Genomic DNA, 20,015 nt, shown 5'->3' with positions numbered 1-20,015 from the left:
ACCAATCCAGTTACAATGTTTCATCCCTTTTTTCGTATTTGGTATAGAATTATGGCATTTTTTCATTTTTCGTAATTTTCGATATCGATAAAGTGGGCGTGGTTATGGTCGGATTTCGGCCATTTTTTATAGCAAGATAAAGTGAGTTCAGATAAGTATGTGGGCTAAGGTTAGTAAAGATATATTGGTTTTTGCTCAAGTTATTGTGTTAACGGCTGAGCGGAAGGACAGACGGTGGACTGTGTACAAAAACTGGGTGTGGCTTCCACCGATTTCGCCCATTTTCACAGAGAACAGTTATCGTCATAGAGTCTATACCCCTACCAAATTTGAGAAGGATTGGTAAATTTTTGTTCGACTTATGGCATTAAAAGTATTCTAGACAAACTAAATGAAAATGGGCGGAGCCACGCCTATTTTGAAATTTTCTTTTATTTTTATATTTTGTTGCATCATATCATTACTGGAGTTGAATTTTGACTTAATTTACTTATGTTTAAAATTTGAATTAAAAAAATTTTTTTTTTAAAAAGTGGGCGTGTTCTTCATCCAATTTTGATAATTTTTATTTAGCACATATATAGTAATAGTAGTAACTTTCCTGCCAAATTTCATCATGATATCTTCAACGACTGCCAAATTACAGCTTGCAAATCTTTTAAATTATCATCTTGTAAAAGTGGGCGGTGCCACGCCCATTGTCCAAAATCTTACTAATTTTCTATTCTGCGTCATAACTCCAACCCATCTACCAATTTTCATCGCTTTAACTGTCTTTGGCAATGAATTATCGCATTTTTTCGGTTTTTCGAAATTTTCGATATCGAAACAGTGGGCGTGGTTATAGTCCGATATCGTTCATTTTAAATAGCGATCTGAGATGGTTGCGAGGAATCTACATACCAAATTTCATCAAGATACCTCAAAATTAACTCAAGTTATCGTGTTAACGGACAGACGGACGGACGGACGGACGGACATGGCTCAATCAAATTTTTTTTTCGATACTGATGATTTTGATATATGGAAGTCTATATCTATCTCGATTCCTTTATACCTGTACAACCAACCGTTATCCAATCAAAGTTAATATACTCTGTGAGCCCTGCTCAACTGAGTATAAAAACAACAACACAGAATAAATTGCTTATATGTCCTACATATGCAAACCATCAATTTTCATAGGATAGTAAACAAATATACATACATAAATATGTACACACGACAAATTTAATGTGCACGTATCACAGTACACTTGTGAAAATCTATATAAAAGTGATGACCGCTTTTAAAAAATTCAATTCTGTTTGTGGTTTCTAGTGTAGAAAGAAATACAATCAACAATAAAAAAAAAAATAAAATAAAATTAAAAATTCTGCGGTCGAAATATTTACGAATTTATTTAGCAACGTGCGGGTAAAGTGTATAAAAATGTGTTATTTGTGAAATAGTTGCATATTAAGGCAGGGCAGCATAAAAAAAAATATATATATGCTATATGCAATGGTGACACAATTTCCGAGATTACATATTTGCTATCCATTACACGCTACAACATTCTCGGCTGGGTATTCGACCAAACAAATTTTTTTAAAGCAAAAAATTTATATACGTACACGTTTTGCGAAGTTAGAGTCCAAAACTTAGATATTGATTTTCGAAGTTCCATATTGAAGCCATCCTAAAATGTATTTTTTATAAATTTCATGAAAATGAAATGGTATATTAACTTCGTCAAGAATCTCAATATTGTGAGTCCTTAAAGGAAAATAGATAGACCCACCAATAAGTATACAGAAATGACCAGGATGTAGAGCTGAGTTGATTTAGCCATGTCCGTCGGTCTGCCTGTCCATCTGTCTGTTTTAACGCAAACTTGTCCCTCAATTTTTGAGATATCTTGATAAAATTTGGTGAGCGGGTATATTTAGGTGTCCGATTACACATTTGTTGGAACCGGCCGGATCGGACTACTATAGCATATATCCCCGATACAAATGATTTTTCAGGAAAAATTATTTTTGTCATATCTTTCTCAATTTATAAGCTTGAACCTCACCATATGTGTTCGTATATTGCATATATTGTTGTCTGAAAAAATGGATGAGATTGGTCGTATATATCTCATACAATCGATTGTTCAGATAAGAAATTGTTCGTAATTTCCGCCCCATTTTAACAGCTCGAAACTTCAAATTTCACCAAATGCTTACGTATAGAGCATTCATTGTTGCCTGAAAAAATCATACAGATCGTAGTAAAAAAATCTTTCTTTCTTCTTAAAGAAAATATAGCGCGTTAAATTACACAGCTTCACAAAAAATTATTAATAAATAAGCTATTTACGTAAGTACCAGTGTCAAAACACATGAATCTAATTGAATTACCAGTAGCCTAACTATCCACTCCATGTTCCCTGCCCAAACATTTCATACCCGAAGCATTGGTATCAAATTAGATTGTTAGCAGGTGTACAATCACAAGGTCTTATCTCATGTAAGATACGGAGTCTACCAAACCCCCTACCATTTTAAGGATAATGGCATCCGGTTGCAAGGCAGCGCCACCTAGGATTCCATTACCATTCTATTCTAAGCTGGAATAATTCGCTCCATCAGTTTTCATGTTTGGGACACCACTAGATAAAATAAATTAACATAAAAGCAAGGCGCGATAATTTCCGATGACATTACAAGCCCAGCTTCTTTTTCGATTTGCGTAGTGCTCCTTGTATTAAAATTTTAGATTTCTATCATGTTTCTGGATAACTTTTCCTACAAATTGGAGTGACGGGACCTACATATTTTACGCCGACTCCGAACGGCGTCTGTAACGCAGATGAGTTTTCACTGAAAAGCTTGTAACGGTAGAAATATACTCGAAGTGTTTACCAAATCATACCCGGCTCAGAAAACTTTCTTGGAATTGAAAGAAAACCTGTGTCTAAAATTTTAATTTCGGTTTGTTCGGGTCGTGAACCCAGGATCTAGGGTGTGGTAGCCGGAGCACACTACCACCACACCACTGCGATCGCTAGGCACATGATACAGTTCCACAATTTTAAAGCAAGTATTTAGAAATGCAAACAACCTATTCTGAGGATCAGGAGAAGCTCCATCACAATAGAGGGTGATTTTAACCTTTCCATCACATAAAATTGATATGGCCTTGCACTTTAAGAATAGCTCCTATCAAACTAGTCCCGAAATTTACCTTAAAAAAAAAAAAAAAAAAAAAACAAAGAGTGAGCACAAATCCACTCTTTCAATGATCATTCGGTATTTACAAACAAAAGACATCTGCGTTCCTCCATTCCCAGAAAAATTTGACCGTATTACCAACATTTTCATGTCAGCAGTTTTTCGGGATGTGCATCTTCCTGTTTTTGACCTTCCACAGAAGGATCTGTGAAAAAATGTATGCTAAGGTTGGAATAGGTAAAGGCGGCTGCTTACTCAACGAAGAACACCGCATTACTTCGAAAAAATGCTTTATTGTCTGCTTCGAGAGCAGATGAGACTACATTATCTCAAAAAGCATGCTTCACTGGCTTCTTCAGTGGAGAACAGACTATGTAGCTTCGTTCGTTATGCTTTATTGTCAGCTTCCTCAAAAGTGAACTCCCCTGCAAATAAAGAAAAAAACGAAATATGCGGAATCGAACCGCATCGTGCCGTGAGCTTCCCACGAGAGAGCCGATGCCAAAGACACGAGAAGAGACCCGTATACAGGAATCAAGCGATATATTATATCAGGTCCCATATTGGCTAATCCTGCTTCCCAAGATGCAGTTTTTTCAACTATGATAGGAGCGCGCAAGCGATACACGTGACCGAACGGTTTACCTACCGGGGGCATATTCTACCCACTTGGACTACCGATTGAGCACTTCCAGAGGTGGGATACGCTAGTTAGGATATTCGATATCGAACTAAATTTGAGCAGACGTGTAGCATTATCTGATCAGCTGACGTGTTTATGTGTATGTATGACACTCTCAATATCTTTCGAAGATCTGCCTTTTGATCCCTTTTATGATATATACATATATATATATATATAATCAGTTGGTTTTTAATAAAACAACGTGCTTATTATTTTCCAACAGTTACAAAACCACATTAAATACAAAAATTGGCTCATGGGTTCGAAAACAAATATTTATATATTAAGATGGGCCAAATTATGAACTATGAAAGCCAAATTCCAAGTTTTGGAAGCTAACTTCGAAAAACGTTGAAAATTCTTATTTGCTTACGTATCAGTGAATACAAAGAAATTAGCTTGGTCCAATGCCGAGAAAAGGCGTGATTACGTAGCATCTTTTTATGATTACCCATCGCAGCGTAGTCTGCAAATGTCCTTCTCCTAAGCTTTAGTACTAAGTCATACTTCATTGTCTACAGCATGAGCAACTTTAGTTAAGCGCCAGTTGATTAGTGAGATGAGAGTGTGCTACTTTCTGCATTGCGCTAAATCAATACCAAAAATTACAGCACGGGAAGATTTTTTCGATGCTCATACCGCATTTCTAAAGAAAAAAGCCCACTGGTTAACTAAAAATAAAAATTTATTTTTAAAAGCAGTATTTGAGTTGGCTATAGTGGTTATGCGGGTGGTACAACAAGAACTTAACCAACATTTCTATGTTTTCAATTGGGCGTATGAACAACAATGCATAAGCAATGACAAAATGATTGAAAACGTGCCCTATGAACCGACAAAAAAAACCGCGTTTCTATTCATAAAGTGTGGTTATCAAAGGAAAAACGCAAAACAAAAGTTCCAAAAAGGAAATTCTTGTAAGAGAAGCAAACAAAAAACTGAGTTTGTTCTAAGTAGAACTCGGCCAGCGTCCTTTTTTTCCCAAAAAAAGAAAAAACCAAGAAATTTTTGTGGCGTGGCTGACATTTATGACTGCGTGTACCATTGTCTTGTGCTTTAATTTTTATTAAAATTTACATAAATACGTACATACATACAGTTGCGAACACAAAAATAGCAGTGGCAGTTTTCAAGAAATTTCATCAGTTATGTTCTTATTTTTTAGTTTTCGATAATTTAACAAAAAACTTCAAAGCCTTGCACAGTTGAAACTATGCAAAACAAGCTCAAAAACGCTTTCGTAAAAGTTCCAAAATTGAAAAATTGTGCATGAAAATTTTGAATTTTTTATTTAGAGTTTTCAGAATTTTTTTGAGTTTGTCATTTTGCTGGCCAATGAATTTAATTCCAGCAAGGTACAAGTTTTAAATTTATCAAAATTCACATTGATTTCTGACAATTTTTTCCTGAAAGGCGCTTCCGATTCTCTTCCATATAAAGTGCGTTCTCAATTTGTTTTTAAATAAAAAAGAAACATTTTTCGGAAAAAAACTGTCAAAAATCACTACGAATTCTAATAGCTTGTACTTTGTTAGACTTAAATTGAATGGGCATTAAACTGAAAACTCAAAACGTTAAAAAGCTCAAAATGTAACTTAGAATTTTCGAATTTTTCGAAAACGCTATTGTGTTTTAATTTATTAAGCTGGGATTGCTTTTGAATGTACGAAAATATTTATTTTAAACAAAAAATCTAAATATTAATTTGAAAAACACAAAAAAAATCGAACCAGCGTGACATCAGGACGGACACGGCGACAGCCTTTTCGACTAAAACCTTGCAAATTTCCCCAAATACTTTTTTCCCGTGACTGGGACTCGAACCCACACTCCTGCGATGGTTAAACTGTTACAAACGCATTCTGTCACGCCATACCTTGGGTGTAAGTTGTACAAAAACTAAGGCATGACGTGGCTGAATGTGTTTGTAACAGTTAAACCATCGCAGGAGGTACAGGTTCTAATTATACTCCTGGGAGAAAAAGCTTTGAGGAGATTTTAATCGAAACAGATGTAACGCTGTTTCAATATTACCTAAATTATTTAATAAATAATTGAGCTTGGTTTGCATAGTTTCAGTTAAACAGGTTAGGTTAGGTTGAACTGGCCGGTCCATAGACTGAATGAGACCGTAGTGTTACCAGAAATTTATTTTAACGACCAAACTGAAAAACCGTATCAAAAATTAGGACCTATGTTATAAAATAAATACAAAATAGCTAATAAGCTTCCTAGAACTTAAGCCACTTGCTGCTTCTAGATCTGACAGCTGTATCAGTCCTAATATCTAGAGTCTTAACCTGGCCAGCGCAGGGCATGACAACAAAACGTGCTCTATCGTTTCCTCATCCAACCCGCACTTCTTACATTTGCTATCACTGACCAATCCTAATTTAAAGGCATGTGACGCCAGAAGGCAGTGTCCAGTCAGAATTTCTGTCATGAGTCTACAATCCTCTCTCTTTAATGATAGAAGCAACTTTTTTAGCCTAAGGCTGTAAGACCTACACATAATCTTCGACACTTTACAGCCCCGCGCATGAATCTACGCCTTTCCCGCTTGGTCGATCATGTGCACCTCTCGCCTTCTCTTAATCTCGCCCAGTATAATTGGGACGTCTACGGAGCAAGCTTCAAGGGATACGCCCTTTTTAGCTAGTTCATCTGCTTTTTCATTCAGTTAGACAAGTTATGGAACTTTTTCTTTTAATTACCGAAAATAAAATAAACAAGTAAGGAAGGCTAAGTTCGGGTGTAACCGAACATTACATACTCAGTTGAGAGCTGTGGAGACAAAGTAAGGGAAATCACCATGTTGTAAAAGGAACCTAGGGTAACCCTGGAATATATTTGTATGACATGTGTATCAAATGGAAGGTACTAAAGAGTATTTTAAGAGGAAGTGGGCCATAGATCTATAGATGGACGCCATTTAGGGATATCGCCATAAAGGTGGACCAGGCCTGACTCGAGAATTTGTTTGTACGATATGAGTATCAAATGAAAGGTGTTAATGAGTATTTTAAGAGGGCGTGGGCCTTAGTTCTATATGTGGACGCCTTTTCGAGATATCGCCATAAACGTGGACCAGGGGTGACTCTAGAATTTGTTTGTACTATATGGGTATCAAATGAAAGGTTTTAATGAGTATTTTAAAAGGGAGTGGCCTAAGTTCTATAGGTGGACGCATTTCGGAATATCGTTATAAAAGTGGACCTGGGTTGACTCTAGAATGCGTTTGTACAATATGGGTGTCAAACGAAAAGTGTAATAAGTGTTTTAAAAGGGAGTGGGCCTTTGTTCTATTGGTGGACGCCTTTTCGGGATATCGCCATAAACGTGGACCAGGGGTGACTCTAGAATGCGTTTGTACAGAATGGGTATCAAATGAAAGGTGTTAATGAATATTTTAAAAGGGCGTGGGCCTTAGTTCTATAGGTGGACGCCTTTTCGAGATATAGACATAAAGGTGGACCAGGGGTGACTCTAGAATTTGTTTATACGATATGGGTATCAAATGAAAGGTGTTAATGAGTATTTTAAAAGGGAGTGGGCCTTAGTTCTATAGGTGGATGCCTTTTCGAGATATCGCCATAAAGGTGGGCCAGGGGTGACTCTAGAATTTGTTTGTACGATATGAGTATCAAATGAAAGGTGTTAATGAGTATTTTAAGAGGGCGTGGGCCTTAGTTCTATATGTTTACGCCTTTTCGAGATATCGCCATAAACGTGGACCTGGGTTGACTCTAGAATACGTTTGTACAATATGGGTGTCAAACGAAAAGTGTAATAAGTGTTATAAAAGGCAGTGGGCCTTTGTTCTATTGGTGGACGCGTTTTCGGGATATCGACATAAAGGTGGACCAGGGGTGACTCTAGAATGCGTTTGTACAATATGGGTATCAAATGAAAGGTGTTAATGAATATTTTAAAAGGGCGTGGGCCTTAGTTCTATAGGTGGACGCCTTTTCGAGATATCGACATAAAGGTGGAACAGGGGTGACTCTAGAATTTGGTTATACGATATGGGTATGAAATGAAAGGTGTTAATGAGTATTTTAAAAGGGAGTGGGCCTTAGTTCTATAGGTGGATGCCTTTTCGAGATATCGCCATAAACGTGAACCAGGGGTGACTCTAGAATGCGTTTGTACAATATGGGTATCAAATGAAAGGTGTTAATGAATATTTTAAAAGGGCGTGGGCCTTAGTTCTATAGGTGGACGCCTTTTCGAGATATCGCCATAAAGGTGGGCCAGGGGTGATTCTAGAATTTTTGTGTACGATATGGGTATCAAATGAAAGGTGTTAATGAGTATTTTAAAAGGGTGTGGGCCTTAGTTCTATAGGTGGACGCCTTTTCGAGATATCGCCATAAAGGTGGACCAGGGGTGACTCTAGAATTTGTTTGTACGATATGGGTATCAAATGAAAGGTGTTAATGAGTATTTTAAAAGGGAGTGGGCCTAAGTTCTATAGGTGGACGCATTTCGGAATATCGTTATAAAAGTGGACCTGGGTTGACTCTAGAATGCGTTTGTACAATATGGGTGTCAAACGAAAAGTGTAATAAGTGTTTTAAAAGGGAGTGGGCCTTTGTTCTATTGGTGGACGCCTTTTCGGGATATCGCCATAAACGTGGACCAGGGGTGACTCTAGAATGTGTTTGTACGATATGGGTATCAAATTAAAGGTATTGATGAGGGTTTTAAAAGGGAGTGGCCCTTAGTTTTATATGTGAAGGCGTTTTCGAGATATCTACCAAAATGTGGACCAGGGTGATCCAGAACATCATCTGTCGGAGACGGCTAATTTATTTATATATGTAATGACACGTACAGTATTCCTTCCAAGATTCCAAGGGCTTTTGATTTCGCCCTGCAAAACTTTTTCATTTTCTTCTACTTAATATGGTAGGTGTCACACCCATTTTACCAAGTTTTTTTCTAAAGTTATATTTTGCGTCAATAAACCAATCCAATTACCATGTTTCATTCCTTTTTTCGTATTTGGTATATAATTATGGCATTTTTTTCATTTTTCGTAATTTTCGATATCGAAAAAATGGGCGTGGTCATAGTCGGATTTCGGCCATTTTTTACACCAATACAAAGTGAGTTCAGATAAGTACGTGGACTGAGTTTAGTAAAGATATATCGATTTTTGCTCAAGTTATCGTGTTAAGGGCCGAGCGGAAGGACAGACGGTCGACTGTGTATAAAAACTGGGCATGGCTTCAACCGATTTCGCCCTTTTTCACGGAAAACAGTTATCGTCCTAGGAGCTAAGCCTCTACCAAATTTCACAAGGATTGGTTAATTTTTGTTCGAATTATGGCATTAAAACATCCTAGACAAATTAAATGAAAAAGGGCGGAGCCACGCCCATTTTGAAATTTTCTTTTATTTTTGTATTTTGTTACACCATATCATTACTGGAGTTGAATGTTGGCATAATTTACTTATATGCTGTAAAGATATTAACTTTTCTTTTAAAATTTGAATTAAAAAAATTTTTTTTTTAAAAAGTGGGCGTGGTCGTTCTCCGATTTTGCTAATTTTTATTAAGCAGACATAGAGTAATAGTAGTAACGTTCCTGCCAAATGTCATCATGATATCTTCAACGACTGCCAAATTACAGCTTGCAAAACTTCTAAATTACCTTCATTTAAAATTGGGCGGTGCCACGCCCGTTGTCCAAAATTTTACTAGTTTTCTATTCTACGTCATAAGCTCAACTCACCTACCAAGTTTCTTCGCTTAATGCGTATTTGGTAATGAATTATCGCACTTATTCGATTTTTCGCTATTTTCGATATCGAAAAATTGGGCGTGGTTATTGTCCGATATCGTTAATTTTAAATAGCAATCTGAGATGAGTGCCCAGGAACCTACATACCAAATTTCATCAAGATACCTCAAAATTTACTCAAGTTATCGTGTTAACAGACAGACGGACCGACGGACGGACGGACATGGCTCAATCGAATTTTTTTTCGATACTGATGATTTTGATATATGGAAGTCTATATCTATCTCGATTCCTTTATACCTGTACAACCAACCATTATGCAATCAAAGTTGATATACTCTGTGAGCTCTGCGCAACTGAGTATAAAAAGTTTAGTTGACGAAATTTTGCTAACATTTTTTACTACGATTTTTATGCTCTCAATTGTATATATATATAAAAGTAATTTTTTTCTAAGTTTCTTTCAGTTTGAGTTAAAAAACGCGGAAATTTTCAGCCCTAAAAAGAAAAAAAGGAAGCCTTTTTAAACCCAAATTTATAAAATAACAAAGCAAACCGTGAAATCAAACAATAACGGGCTCGAAAACCGCTACAAAAGCATAAAGGAGTTCAAGCGGACAAGAGATTGAATTGTGGAAAACAAGACACACTCACGCTTACACACGAAACCGCCAAAACGAGCAAATTGTAAAGATTTAAATAGAGAATTGTAATACGGAAACGGAACTAAAATGGTTTTGAATGGCGTTTGGAGTACCCAGCCGTTCCGAGCATTTTTAATTGTTGCACTGTCATCGTCGTTGACACTGATGTGTGTTCAAGCACAGGCACCCCGACGTGATAACAAAGTGAGTTGTATTGTTTTTTTTTTTTGTGTGTTTTGATTTTGGATGGTGGAGTAATTAGAAAAAAAATATTATAAAAGTTATTGCTTTGATTTTTGCATTTTTAGATCGCGCATCTCGCAAATTTAAAAAAAGTAGGAATTTTATTTCTGGTTATTATATTTCCAGACATTTTTTAAAACCATTTAAGGACTGTAACGTTATCGTAATAATTTTGAGACAAATTCAGAACCAACTTGAAAAACTTTCAGGATTAATTGGGGACTATTTTCGCCACCACTTCGGGAAAGCTTCAGAATTATTTCGAGACTATTACAATTTTTTTACATTATTGACAGTCCCGAAGTGTTCCTAAACCGGTTTAAAAATTGTCCCGAAGTAATCTCAAAATGAGTTTTAAGTTTTAGCGAAATGTTACTTAAAATATTCCTGCAGTGACTAAGAATTTTTCAAGGTCGGTCAAGAAATAGTTTCGGAACGATTTTGGAAATATTCCGAAGTGATCCTCTAACGATCCTTAAATGGGTTTGAAATAGTCTCCAGAAATTGTCCTGAATTGCTACCTAAAATAATCGCGAAGTAATCCGGATATCTTTCGAAATCAGTTCCGAAATAGCTATGAAAACAATCCCGTAGTGATCCTGTAAGGATTCTGTAACACTCCCGAAATGGTTTCGAAGTAGTCTCCAAATTATGCTGAAGTTTTCGAAAATGTATGCCTAAAATTATCCCGATGGGATCCTGGTAGTATTCCAAATTGGTGCTTCGTTCCTTTAAATAGTTCTTTCTATGTGAAAGTCGAACCATCCTTTTTCCGCATCAAATACTAGAGGCTTCAAAGCGAGAAGACGGTCGGTTTGAAGCGACATATTATTATTGGGGTTTTCATATTATTGATTTGAAGTATTAGCGAACATAAAAGTCCATTGTGATACCACATAAAATAGAGAGTCACTGCGTAGCATCAATACAGTTACCAACATAGCTGATCTTGGCTAGATTCTCCAGAGATCCGTGTAATTGACTTAGCTCTGGTAAAAGATATACAGTCAAGCATAAAGTGGCTAAATATTTTCATCTCATAAACATTCAAAACGCTACGTCAAAATGGGTTTCCAGTTTATTGAAATAAATAGCACGAGCCGTTGTGAACACTGAGCACTGAATTCGGCAGACTGCCTGCAATCTACTACAGGCAAGAAAGATTTGGCTACCACTAAAAAGAAAGTGTCTGTGAATGTCTGCAAGCGCAACTACCACTTATACAAATGTAGACTACAGGAGGCCGGCGGAACTCCTAATTACCCTCAAGCCATCATGTCCGGCTCAATTGTAGTCATTCGGACTTGATATGCGTAAAAGTTTCCAAGGATATTCCTATGTCCTGAAACACATATGATTATAATTTTGAAACAGTTTCGATTAAGAAAGAATCCCCTGAGCCCTGGGCTGTTCCGCATGAAATCTTTTGCTTCTTTGACTGTGAGTGCCTTTTTACATTAGACACCGGCCTCGTAGGTAGTCCTTTAAGATCTCCAGCAGATATTGTGATACTTTGAAAGACCGTTCTTATGCGTAACGCAAGTTATCCCATCTGGTTAAGTTAAAAGCGTCTTTGACGTCCAGTATGATCAGAAAGATTATCGGTGCTCTGTGGTTTGCTGTATCGGCTTTATTACTGCGGTTATCAATTCTGCTATAGCATAAATTATGTAGTGCCTTCTAAGAAAATCGTGCTGTTGGTGGAATAGTCTATAATATTATCGGTATTGGCAATATTGATAGTTTTCCTGTTTTACTTTTGTAAATATTTTCTGCTACCCTTAAAAACAACAACAACTTATTTTCTGAGTAGTGATTTTATATACCCTTTTTTTATAAAAATCAGTTTTCAAGGGAGCATAAGGTCAGCTCTTTTTTTTTTTTTAAGAAGACAGACTTTACATATTTGAGTGCATTCCTTGAGGGAAGTGATTAAAATTCAAAAGCTAGAACCATTGCGATGTACCAAATTTCAATTATTTATGATCTTAATTCAAGATTCTCTTCACCTTATAGACATTATAAAGCCAACTATAGAAAAATTTCAGTTTGTTTTAAAATAAAAGATAAAAAATTAATAATCGGCGCGATTTAGCTCCAAGGAGTTTAAGACCGAGCCTCTCTTCCATCTGCTCCTATTAATTTTGCCTACAAATTGGCGAGACGTGACCGGCTCCGAACGCTTAGGTAGATTTTAGACATTTAGGCGGCCATTATTGAATTTCTAAAAGTTGCCACAATTACAACAAGTAAGGAAGGCTAAGTTCGGGTGTAACCGAACATAACATACTCAGTTGAGAGCTATGGAGACAAAATAAGGAAAATCAATCTGGGGTAACCCTGGAATGTGGTTGTATAACATGTGTATCAAATGAAAGGTATTAAAGAGTATTTTAAGAGAGAGTAGGCCATAGTTCTATGGATGAACGCCATTTAGGGATATCGCCATAAAGGTGGACCAGGGCTGACTCTAGAATTTGTTTGTACGATACGGGTATCAAATGAAAGGTGTTACTGAGCATTTTAAGAGGGAGTGGGCCTTAGGTCTATCGGTGGACGCCTTTTCAAGATGTCCCCATTAAGGTGGACCAGGGGTGATTCTATAATGTGTTTGTACGATATGGGTATCAAATGAAAGGTGGTAATGAGTATTTTAAAAGGGAATGGGCTTTAGTTCTATAGGTGAACGCCTTTTCGAGAAATCGCCATAAAGGTGGACCAGGGGTGACTCTAGAATATGTTTGTACGGTATGGGTATCAAACGAAAGGTGTTACTGAGCATTTTAAGAGGGAGTGGGCATGAGGTCTATAAGTGGACGCCTTTTCGAGATATAGTCATTAGGGTGGGCCAGGGGTGACTCTAGAATGTGTTTGTACGATATGTGCATCAAACGAAAGGTGTTACTAAGCATTTTAAGAGGGAGTGGGCATTAGGTCTATAGGTGGACGCCCTTTCGAGATATCGCCATTAGGGTGGGCCAGGGGTGACTCTAGAATGTTTGTACGATATGGGTATCAAACGAAAGGTGTTACTGAGAATTTTAAGAGGGAGTGGGCATTAGGTTTATAGGTGGACGCCTTTTCGAGATATCGCCATTAGGGTGGGCCAGGGGAGACTCTAGAATGTGTTTGTACGATATGGGTATCAAATGAAAGGTGGTAAGGAGTATTTTAAAAGGGAGTAATCCTTAGTTCTATAGGTGGACGAATTTTCGAGATATCGCCATAAAGGTGGACCAAGGGTGACTCTAGAATGTTTGTACGATATGGGTATCAAACGAAAGGTGTTACTGAGCATTTTAAGAGGGAGTGGGCATTAGGTCCATAGGTGGACGCCTTTTCGAGATATCGCCATTAGGGTGGGCCAGGGTGACTCTAGAATGTGTTTGTACGATATGGGTATCAAATGAAAGGTGGTAATGAGTATTTTAAAAGGGAGTAATCCTTAATTCTATAGGTGGACGCCTTTTCGAGATATCGCCATAAAGGTGGACCAAGGTTGACTCTAGAATGTTTGTACGGTATGGGTATCAAACGAAAGGTGTTACTGAGCATTTTAAGAGGGAGTGGGCATTAGGTCTATAGGTGGACGCCTTTTCGAGATATCGCTATTAGGGTGGGCCAGGGTGACTCTAGAATGTGTTTGTACGTTATGGGTATCAAATGAAAGGTGGTAATGAGTATTTTAAAAGGGAGTAATCATTAGTTCTATAGGTGGACGCCTTTTCGAGATATCGCCATTAGGGTGGGCCAGGTGTGACTCTAGAATGTTTGTACGATATGGGTATCAAACGAAAGGTGTTACTGAGCATTTTAAGAGGGAGTGGGCATTAGGTCTATAGGTGAACGCCTTTTCGAGATATCGCCATTAGGGTGGGACAGGGGTGACTCTAGAATGTTTGTACGATATGGGTATCAAACGAAAGGTGTTACTGAGCATTTTAAGAGGGAGTGGACATTAGGTCTATAGGTGGACGCCTTTTCGAGATATCGCCATTAGGGTGGGCCAGGGGTGACTCTAGAATGTTTGTACGATATGGGTATCAAACGAAAGGTGTTACTGAGCATTTTAAGAGGGAGTGGACATTAGGTCTATAGGTGGACGCCTTTTCGAGATATCGCCATTAGGGTGGGCCAGGGTGACTCTAGAATGTGTTTGTACGATATGGGTATCAAATGAAAGGTGGTAATGAGTATTTTAAAAGGGAGTAATCCTTAGTTCTATAGGTGGACACCTTTTCGAAATATCGCCATTAGGGTGGGCCAGGTGTGACTCTAGAATGTTTGTACGATATGGGTATCAAACGAAAGGTGTTACTGAGCATTTTAAGAGGGAGTGGACATTAGGTGTATAGGTGGACGCCTTTTCGAGATATCGCCATTAGGGTGGGCCAGGGGTGACTCTAGAATGTTTGTACGATATGGGTATCAAACGAAAGGTGTTACTGAGCATTTTAAGAGGGAGTGGACACTAGGTCTATAGGTGGACGCCTTTTCGAGATATCGCCATTAGGGTGGGCCAGGGGTGACTCTAGAATGTTTGTACGATATGGGTATCAAACGAAAGGTGTTACTGAGCATTTTAAGAGGGAGTGGGCATTAGGTCTATAGGTGGACGCCTTTTCGAGATATCGCCATTAGGGTGGGACAGGGGTGACTCTGGTATGTGTTTGTACGATATGGATATCAAATTAAAGGTATTAATGAGGGTTTTAAAAGCGAGTGGCCCTTAGATGTATATGTGAAGGCGTTCTCGCGATATCGACCAAAATGTGGACCAGGTGATCCAGAAAATCATCTGTCGGGTACTGCTAATTTATTTATATATGCAATACCACTAACAGTATTCCTGCCAAGATTCCAAGGGCTGTTGATTTCGCCTTGTAGAACTTTTTCATTTTCTTCTACTTAATATGGTAGGTGTCACACCCATTTTACAAAGTTTTTTCCAAAGTTATATTTTGCGTCAATAAACCAATCCAGTTACCATGTTTCATCCCTTTTTTCGTATTTGGTATAGAATTATGGCATTTTTTTCATTTTTCGTAATTTTCGATATCGATAAAGTGGGCGTGGTTATGGTCAGATTTCGCCCATTTTGTATACCAAGAAAAAGTGAGTTCAGGTAAGTACGTGGGCTAAGTTTAGTAAAGATATATCGGATTTTGCTCATGTTATTGTGTTAACGGCCGAGCGGAAGGACAGACGGTGGACTGTGTATAAAAACTGGGCATGGCTTCCACCGATTTCGCCCATTTTCACAGAAAACAGTTACCGTCATAGAATCTATGTTCCTACCAAATTTGAGAAGGATTGGTAAATTTTTGTTCGACTTATGGCAATAAAAGTATTCTAGACAAACTAAATGAAAATGGGCGTAGCCACGCCCATTTTGAAATTTTCTTTTATTTTTGTATTTTGTTGCATCATGTCATTACTGGAGTTGAATTTTGATTTAATTTACTTATATACAGTAAAGATATTAAATTTTTTGTTAAAATTTGAATTAAAAAAAATTTTTTTTTAAAAAGTGGGCGTGTTCTTCATCCAATTTTGCTAATTTTTATTTAGCACATATAGAGTAATAGTAGTAACGCTCCTGCCAAATTTCATCATGATATCTTCAACGACTGCCAAATTACAGCTTGCAAAACTTTTAAATTACCTTCTTGTAAAAGTGGGCGGTGCCACGCCCATTGTCCAAAATCTTACTAATTTTCTATTCTGCGTCATAACGTCAACCCATCTACCAAGTTTTGTCGCTTCATCTGTCTTTTGTAATGAATTATCGCACTTTTTCGGTTTTTCGAAATTTTCGATATCGAAAAAGTGGGCGTGGTTATAGTCCGATATCGTTCATTTTAAATAGCGATCTGAGATGAGTGCTCAGGAACCTACATACCAAATTTCATCAAGATACCTCAAAATTTACTCAAGTTATCGTGTTAACGGACGGACGGACGGACGGACGGACGGACGGACGGACATGGCTCAATCAAATTTTTTTTCGATCCTGATTATTTTGATATATGGAAGTCCATATCTATCTCGATTCCTTTATATATGTACAACCAACCGTTATCCAATCAAACTTAATATACTCTGTGAGCTCTGCTCAACTGAGTATAAAAAAAAAGTACTCCCACAGATTAAGAATAGACAGGGGAACAATAATTTTACCCCTTCTCATCCATCGCATATCTGACGTTAGCTGTCAAGTAATCGGTATTTAGCTATTTCTGAAACGCGTGTTATGGTTTTTTTTAACCTATGTGAAATCGCATGTTTTAACGTGAATATTTTAAGTTATAACACAACTGAATTGAGTAATTGTGATGGATTCTGATATTTGAGGTAAATACTAACATTATTAATGGTGTTTGTGATTTTTAAAAGTTATACATTGATAAAGTACCTATTTTATTTAGGATGTTAAAAACATTTTTTTAAATTTTTTTTTATTTTTGGTGTTCAAAACCAGTTTTATTATGTTTCCAAGTCCGTCCAAGTGAAAATTAGTTTTGAACATGGTACTTGGCACAATGAGATTGCCAACTGCATTATATTTAGCTGCAGCTACTTGCAGATAGGGGGTTAGATAGAGGGTTTGATACACCCCTGTTGCTGTACAACATGAAAAAATATCCTCACTGCGCAGGTATTTTTTAGTGTTACACATTACACTATTCTAATATAACCGATTAGTTATACAAATTATTATAATTTTTCATTTATTAAACAGTTTTAAGAAGATATAGGCAATAAAATATATTTGGCCGCCTAAAACTTGAAAATCTACCTATGTGGAACGGCAGCTCCAAGGCGGATGAATTCTTCTACTCTAACTAATTTTTAATTAATTAATTCAATTTTTTGATTTCTTTAGTGGCCTCCGCCAGCTGTTCTCAAAATGGCAAAAATATTCCACGACACTTGTATTGAGAAAACAGGAGTAACAGAAGGTATGATGATGAAAATTTTATTTTAATAATATACAAACTCTTTGTGCGATTTTTGCCTTCAGATAATTATTAGTGTTATTTTTAAAAATTTATATTATTTGAAAATATTTGAATTTTTCTTTGCATATCAATCCAGAGGCTATTAAGGAATTCAGTGACGGACAAATACATGATGACGAAGCGCTTAAATGTTACATGAACTGTTTGTTTCATGAAATTGAAGTTGTCGATGATAATGGTGACGTACATTTGGAAACACTTTATAATACCGTACCCGGTAATATACGTGAAAAGTTGATAAATATGTCCAAAGATTGTATACATCCGGAAGGTGATACGCTTTGTCATAAAGCTTGGTGGTTTCATCAGTGCTGGAAGAAAGCCGATCCTGTGGTAAAATGCTTAAAGATAAATTAAGACAAAAATTTGCATTAAACAATTTTTATTTTTTATAATTTTCAGCACTATTTCCTTCCGTAATATAGCTGACATTGTCATGTTATCGTTTATATCGATATTGTTTGTATAAAAAAGCAATTGCAATGAACCCGTTCTAATGCTTACTGAATAACTATAAGAAGTCCCCAATATGGTGATGTGGTTTCATCAACATACATATGTATCTGTATAATTTTTTGTAGTTTTGTATTATTTATTTCTGTATTAGAAAAATCTTTATTTCATTAAAGCAATACTAAAATGTCAGATATCTTTTGTATGTTGTACTGGAGATATTTCTTTGGGAAGTATGCAAATGCGCAGAGTTTAAAGACTGGTACAGAAATTTCTCCAAATTTGAAGCTCCCTTTAAGTGTTTTAAAAATAACAGAGTATACAAAAATTGGTATTTCATGCCATTTTAAAAAATATATTAGAAGTCAAGCCCATTGTAAAGGTTTACAAATAGGATATGTAGCAGCACGCACACACATGGCCACGCTCACCTGATCAAAACGCTTGTTCTTGTTTGGTTTATTGTGGATGCTATTTGGCACTGTTGTACTTCTTAAGTCCAAAAAAAGTGTAGTAGCTGCTAACGAAAACTGTGTAAAAATTTTATTGTAAAATTACAAAGAAATACCCTTATTTACGTTTAAACGAGCACTTAATTACATCTCTATTTAAAATGTATATGTTTTAGACAATTTTAGTTATCAAAGTCCAGGGGCGTAGCGAAGGATAATTTGATTTTTTAGGTCGTTACAATTCAGATATTTTATGTTTTTATATCTATGTTAATAAATTTCTTTATAATTCTGCTACGTATTTATTTTGTTGGTGATATTATATTTTAAATATGCGAGCATATGTATGTACGAAGTGAACACTTATATGTTAATCATATTCTGTTTCATAATAATTCTGCCATTTATTAAATATACAAATGTACATGTTAAGGACCATGTACATACATATCAGAGAACAGCAAAAATCGAACACAACAACGTTCGATTACATTCGGCAATATGATCGTGTTCAATGATCCTACTTGCTTAAACGAACATAATCGACTTTGATTTAAAATCAACCAACTTATTGCATGCGTGAATATAATCAATACAGGCGTTTGCTCGTTTGCCTCAACCGCGATTACATTCATCGGAATGAAAAGGCAAATATGAAAGCTCCATGCGTCTGAATATTTGCATGATTCTTCTGCCCTTACGTCACGGCGAGGAGCTACATATAAACATACATATAAACATTGCTTACGGTTCTGTTTGTTTGCCGAACTAAACGATACTAATTCTCGTGCTTTGATTTTATTCTCCACATTTAAATAATGTTAAATTTACAGCATTTTTTCGCAGTACACATTTCCTATTTTGAAATATAATGCATATTTGACATTATTTTCCATGTGGAAAACACATTATTATAATGTAATATCTAAATTTTTTTCATATCGAAAACACATTTCAAAAATGTAAAATTCAAATTATTTGATAAATGAAAAAATAATGTGTTTTTCACATTTTAAAATGTAAAAAACGCATTACTGTTTTTTCCGTGTAGATATAAATTTTTAAATAAATTTTTTTTCTATTCGATGAGTTTCTTCTTTCAAAAAGCATGAATTCTACTTATTCCTGAAGGAGGTACTTCGGTTTTTTTTATCAATTTATCTATGATTAATATTACAGGAATGCGATTCTGTGGCTTCTCCTAATGTTCACATGTTGTTGAAAATCTTGTGTACGCTTCCAGTAACAACGGCAACGAACGAGAGATCTTTTTCAACTCTTAGGCTGATTTAAAACCATTTGAGAAACACGATGAGTAAAAATCGTTTGAATGGATGTGCATCACTAAGCATCCACCGTGATCAAATTGTTACCGTTGATGAAGTTTTAGATGAAATGGCAAAGAAAAGCCGACGCATGCGCATGAGTTTTTAATGTAACCTTTTTCATATCATATTCTAAATACACGTAATTTAATGTTAAAGCTAAAGACAACATGTTTTTTTTATTTATTTAACTAAAAACAAACAAAAAAATTTTTCTTGAACACCCCCCAAGGCAATTTTC

General features: G+C 36.3%; 1 protein-coding gene across 5 annotated transcripts; it reads left to right on the top strand.

Annotated features, from left to right (window-relative positions):
- Positions 1 to 1,301: 1,301 nt before the first annotated feature.
- On the top strand, positions 1,302 to 18,183 carry LOC137243509 (pheromone-binding protein-related protein 6-like). 5 transcript variants are annotated; one of them, XM_067771301.1, is made up of 5 exons: positions 1,302 to 1,416; positions 10,093 to 10,483; positions 17,409 to 17,484; positions 17,621 to 17,877; positions 17,947 to 18,183. In XM_067771301.1, the coding sequence occupies exons 2-5, from the start codon at positions 10,367 to 10,369 to the stop codon at positions 17,962 to 17,964; spliced, it is 468 nt and encodes a 155-aa protein (XP_067627402.1). In that variant the 5' UTR covers positions 1,302 to 1,416; positions 10,093 to 10,366; the 3' UTR covers positions 17,965 to 18,183. The 5 variants fall into 5 exon arrangements, with proteins under 5 accessions (XP_067627402.1, XP_067627409.1, XP_067627416.1 ...); XM_067771308.1 differs by having other exon boundaries at positions 1,319 to 1,416; positions 10,103 to 10,483; XM_067771315.1 differs by having other exon boundaries at positions 1,327 to 1,463.
- Positions 18,184 to 20,015: the final 1,832 nt, after the last annotated feature.

The sequence above is a fragment of the Eurosta solidaginis genome, chromosome 1 (genome assembly GCF_040869045.1).
Source record: "Eurosta solidaginis isolate ZX-2024a chromosome 1, ASM4086904v1, whole genome shotgun sequence".
Classification (NCBI taxonomy): Eukaryota; Metazoa; Arthropoda; class Insecta; order Diptera; family Tephritidae; genus Eurosta; species Eurosta solidaginis.
This window is presented reverse-complemented; position numbering and strand designations above follow the sequence as displayed.

Coding starts and splice junctions, on each gene's coding strand:
- LOC137243509 (XM_067771301.1), top strand. CDS start 10,367: ATGGTTTTGAATGGCGTTTGGAGTACCCAGCCGTTCCGAGCATTTTTA. Junction 10,484..17,408: donor CACCCCGACGTGATAACAAA/GTGAGTTGTATT, acceptor TGATTTCTTTAG/TGGCCTCCGCCAGCTGTTCT. Junction 17,485..17,620: donor GAAAACAGGAGTAACAGAAG/GTATGATGATGA, acceptor ATATCAATCCAG/AGGCTATTAAGGAATTCAGT.